This window comes from Capra hircus (assembly GCF_001704415.2).
Source record: "Capra hircus breed San Clemente chromosome X unlocalized genomic scaffold, ASM170441v1, whole genome shotgun sequence".
Classification (NCBI taxonomy): domain Eukaryota; kingdom Metazoa; phylum Chordata; class Mammalia; order Artiodactyla; family Bovidae; genus Capra; species Capra hircus.
This window is the reverse complement of record NW_017189517.1, coordinates 18,389,696-18,394,851: the sequence shown is the minus strand read 5'-3', so window position 1 is coordinate 18,394,851 and position 5,156 is coordinate 18,389,696. Positions and strand designations below refer to the sequence as shown.

The following is a 5,156-nucleotide window of genomic DNA, read 5'->3' as shown; positions in this document are numbered from 1 at the left end:
AGGAGGAAATAAACTGCAAGTGGCAGACTTTTTTTTTCTTTTATCTTCTGATCCTGTTTTGTCATGGTGATATCTGGTTTCTGCCTGAACTTAACTTTATTTCAAACTTTGAGCTATGGATCCTAGAAAAAGCAAGCGAATTCCAGAAAAAACATCTATTTCTTCTTTATTCATTATGCCAAAGCCTTTGACTGTGTAGATCAGAACAAACTGCGGAAAATTCTTCAAGAGATGGGAATACCAGACCACCTTACCTGCCTCCTGAGAAATCTGTATGCAGGTCAAAAAGCGACAATTAGAACCGGACATGGAACAACAGACTGGTTCCAAATTAGGATAAGAGTACATCAAGGCTGTATATATTGTCACCCTGCTTATTTAACTTATATGCAAAGTACATAATGTGAAATGCCAGGCTGGATGAAGCACAAGCTAGAATCAAGATGGCCAGGAGAAATATCAATAACCTCAGATATGCAGATGACATCAACCTTATGGCAGAAAGCAAAGAAGAACTAAAAAGCCTCCTGGTGAAAGTAAAAGGGGAGAGTTTAAAAGCTGGCTGAAAACTCAACATTCATAAATCGAAGGTCATGGCATCCAGTCCCATCACTTCACGGCAAATAGATGGGGAAACAATGGAAACAGTGACACACTTCATTTTCTTGGGTTCCAAAATCACTGCAGATGGTGACTGCATCCATGAAATTAAAAGACATTTGCTCCTTGGAAGAAAAGCTATGACCAACCTAGACAGCATATTAAAAAGCAGAGACATTACTTTGTCAACAAAGGTCTGTCTAGCCAAAGCTAGGGTTTTTCCAGTAGCCATGTACTGATGTGAGAGTTGGACTATAAAGAAAGCTGAGCACAGAAGAATTAATGCTTTTGAACTGTGGTGTTGGAGAAGGCTCTTAGAGTCCCTTGGACTGCAAGGAGTTCAAACCAGTCAATTCTAAAGGATATCAGTCTTGAATATTCATTGGAAGGACTGATGCTGAAGCTGAAGCTCCAATACTTTGGCCACTTGATGTGAAGATCTGACTCATTGGAAAAGACCCTGATGCTGGGAAAGATTGAAGGTAGGAGGAGAAGGGGAAGACAGAGGAAGAGATGGTTGGATGGTGTCATCGACTCAATGGACACGAGTTTGAGCAAGCTCCAGGAGTTGGTGGCGGACAGGGAAGACTAGTGTGCTGCAGTTCCACTGGCAAAGAGTGGGACGGACTGAGTGACTGAACTGAACTGAACCGAGCTAACCACTACGTTTTTGTTACAGAAATGTTTTCTTAAGCTATGTTAAAGAACAACCTATTTGCTTGGAAATCTGCCTTTCTTCAAGATTCATGTCAATTGTTTTACGGCCAGGGATGACTCACCTTGTGTCAATACTACCTCAATATTCATGTTGTGGGTGAGGGGTCTGGTGCAACTCTCTTAGGTTTTGAGGCATTTCCCTTCTCTAATTAGCAGCTTGCTAATAGGTATACTGCTGCTCCTAAGTTGCGTCGGTCGTCCGACTCTGTGCGACCCCATAGACGGCAGCCCACCAGGCTCCCCCATCCCTGGGATTCTCCAGGCAAGAACACTGGAGTGAGTTGCCATTTCTTCCCCAATGCATGAAAGTGAAAAGTGAAAGTGAAGTCGCTCAGTCTTGTCCGACTCTTAGCGACCCCATGGACTGCAGCCTATCAGGCTCCGCCGTCCATGGGATTTTTCCAGGCAAGAGTACTGGAGTGGGTCGCCACTGCCTTCTCCAAATAGGTATATAACTCTTGATCAAAAGTAGCACGAGGAGGAGCAGCCAGGCATGACGGGAGTGGGGGCTGGCCAGGGACTCGAGGCGCTGTGGCGGGCGAGCGGAAGACCCAGGGAGAGGGAGTTGGGAAGGCGTTCACCGGGGCGGGAAACCCGACCGACAGGCCGACCGACCGTCCCGCCCCGCCCCACCCCGCCCCGGCCGAGGATGCCAGATCACACGCACACCTTCGGTGTGCCGCCGCCACCGCGTAGAGGAACGTCGGGAGGAGGGCAGCCGGCCCCTCCTCCTCCCCACCCCACCCTCGTCGCGAGCCCGCCCGCCCTGGCGGCCCCGGGAGCCGGGCCGGGAACCCCCGACCAGGCCACACTGGGGACGGCCGACGTGCCTTCAGCGTCCGTCGGTACACCCGCCCCAGAGGGGCGGGGGATGCCAGGCGGCAAGGACACGGCGACCGGCCCGCGGGGGACAGACCGGGGACCCGACCCGCGCTCGGGCGAGCGCACCGGAACGGGGGCGCGGCGGGGGTCTGGTGGGGCGGCGGGGGGTCACGAGCGCTCCTCCTCGTCCAGGACGTGAGGACGTCGGTGGACAGGAGGTGGCAAAACCGGCAACGGATCGGGGCCGCGGCGGGCCCGGGAAGCAAGACACACCAGGGGAGCAGCAGACGGGGAGAGGACTGAGGCGGACGGACAGGGAGAGGGGCACAGACGGGGTGCGGCCACCTGAGGCCAAAGCCACAGAACCGGCGGTGGAGGTGGGGTGGCGGCGCGCCACCACGAGGGGGATGGCTCAAAACGACCCGGGGGAAGCGAGTCGGCCGCCAGGGCGCACCGCAGGCTCTCACCGCCAGAGGCCTCCCAGCACAGGGGCGGTCTCCCGGCACACCTGGGACGACGGACTGGCGCCCCCCTCACGGGGCTCGCGCCCACGGCCACCTACTCACTCAGAGCCGCAGCCGTCCAGGGAGAACGCTCTCCCGCCGCGTACCGGCGTCCCCCATGGCCCTCACACGCGCAACCCTGCTGTGCCAGGCTCCCCGCCCCGCCCCCTTTCTCAGGGCTTCGAGGGCACTGCTCTGCCCGGGGACGCCACCGGCGGACGGAGGCGGGGGGACGACACTCACGTGAGGCGAGGCCGGCTCGGTCCCAGACAGCGGAAGGGAACGCGGGCGGTCGCACGCGCGGGGCGAGGAGGAGGGCCGGCAGCGGCGGGGAGGGGCCGGCAAGTACGCACAGCAGGGGCCTTCCGGGGACCAGAAAACCCCGGGACACAGCCGGGCAGCCAGGAAATCCAGCGCGGGATCCCACCGCCACCCACACAAAAGGGCGGTCCCCCGACGCCTGGGACGCCAGCCAGTCCAAGCCATCCCCAGAGCGGGCCCCACAACCCGGCCCCACCGCCAGGGCCGGCGTGCCGTCCACCCGTCTTCCTCCATCCGTCCTCGACAGATCCGTCTTTCCATCTAGTCTGATCCCGAGGCTCAACATCTTAGGGACACGCTCTGGAGCGAGGCGGCCCAGACCTTGCCCGCACGCCGCCACCGGCTGCAGCCTGGGGGTGAGGGCGGGTGCGACAGGCTCCTCCTCACCACGGCTGCGGGGCTAGGGAAGACGGGGCCCACCGGGCGTCGCGCCCCCCACCCCCTTCCCCCTGGGCTCACACAGGGCACACACATATCCCCACACTTGCAGGACACCCGTCGGGGTCCAGCGGGACCCTCCCCCAACTCTGCAGTGGTCATGTATGGATGTGAGAGTTGGACTGTGAAGAAGGCTGAGCACCGAAGAATTGATGCTTTTGAACTGTGGTGTTGGAGAAGACTCTTGAGAGTCCCTTGGACTGCAAGGAGATCCAACCAGTCCATCCTAAAGGAGACCAGTCCTGGGTGTTTACTGGGAGGACTGATGCTGAGACTGAAATTCCCAATACTTTGGCTACCTCATGGGAAAAGTTGACTCATTGGAAAAGACCCTGATGCTGGGAGGGATTGGGGGCAGGAGGAGAAGGGGACGACCGAGGATGAGATGGCTGGATGGCATCACCGTCTCAATGGATGTGAGTTTGAGTGAACTCCGGGAGTTGGTAATGGACAGGGAGGCCTGGCGTGCTGCGATTCATGGGGTCGCAAAGAGTTGGATACAACTGAGCGAATGAACTGAACTGAACTGATAAAGTAGCAATGGGACACTCTTTCTGTCCCCTTCTGATGTCTATGTCAAAAGCTTTCTCTATCTCTTTTATACTCTAATAAAACATTGTTACACAAAAAGCTCTGAGTAATTGAACCTTGTCTCTGGCCCTGGATTGAATTCCTCTCCTCCAGAGGCCAGGAATCCTGGCGTCATTCACGGCTTCTAGCAGCAACCTTTCCCAGGTTTTATAAAATGACTTTGTACAGAGAAAGATCATCAATCATCCTGACTGGAGATGTGGGGGGCGTCTCTCAAACTTTTCCTGTGGATTGGACTTCTCTAACCTTCTGTGTGTAGATTCCTTATTAAAGGGATTTGCCACTTTCTTTTTCAGGAGCTTGTTATCTCTTGATCTTTCTGGTGTCTCTCTGCTGTCCCTTTGGACCATGAAACAGCAACACACCACCCACTTCTCTCTCATTTTTTCCCCCAGTGGCTCCCAGGTGGTAGAGTATGCTCAGTCCTATCTACATTCTGTTGGTTGAGACAAAAATCTAGCTCCTCATTCAGCTCTCCAAAAAGCCAGAATACTGTCCACTTGTTCCACTCTTCCCTTTCCCTGCTAAGGGAAATGTCACAACCTGTGTTAATCTCTGTCTGATTTACCACAGGCCCTTTGGAGCAGTAACAAGAGTCCAACTCTTTTTTGTTCTCAGTGCCCCAGGCTTACAGGTCCTGTTCATGTTTTGAGACAGGTGAGACATACCTGTCCCTCAGGTCACCCCTTTAAAAAAACCAGAATGTTCCATTCTTCTCTTTCCCACTGAGGCAGAAGCTATTAAGCTTTATTGACCTTTGTCTTCTGTACTGCAGGTCCTCTGGAGGTGCAACATGTTGCCCAGATTTTTTTTAAAGTCTCAGTGGCCTCCATGCATCTAAAGAATAATGGATTGCATCTGTGTTCCAAAAAGGTGAGACAGGAGCTATTACTTTAGGCAGTCCCCTGAAATGTCAGAATGTTGGACATATGATTCCTCTTTTCCTTTCCCCAGGAGAATACAGAAGCTGAAATTTTCTTCCCAATAAGATGGCACTATGCCAGGGAAAGAGAGTATCATGAGGAGGTGACATGAATTTTCCTGTTGACTTCAGTGTGGCCAGTTTCACATTCACCTGGGTTAAGAAGCCACTTAACCTCAAAAAGGACACTGGTCCAGGTATTATTGATTGGTGTCTCTGTGAAAAGAAGGAAGGTCTGTTGC

The 5,156-nt window shown here is 54.1% G+C and overlaps 1 protein-coding gene across 1 annotated transcript; it reads left to right on the top strand.

Annotated features, from left to right (window-relative positions):
* Positions 1-2,546: 2,546 nt before the first annotated feature.
* Positions 2,547-3,233, top strand: LOC108634426 (translation initiation factor IF-2-like). The gene has a single exon (XM_018044070.1). It carries the CDS (start codon positions 2,547-2,549, stop codon positions 3,231-3,233), a length of 687 nt encoding a protein of 228 aa, XP_017899559.1.
* Positions 3,234-5,156: the final 1,923 nt, after the last annotated feature.

Excerpts from the sequence above, each read along its gene's own strand:
- LOC108634426 (XM_018044070.1), top strand. The coding sequence starts at position 2,547 with ATGGCTCAAAACGACCCGGGGGAAGCGAGTCGGCCGCCAGGGCGCACC.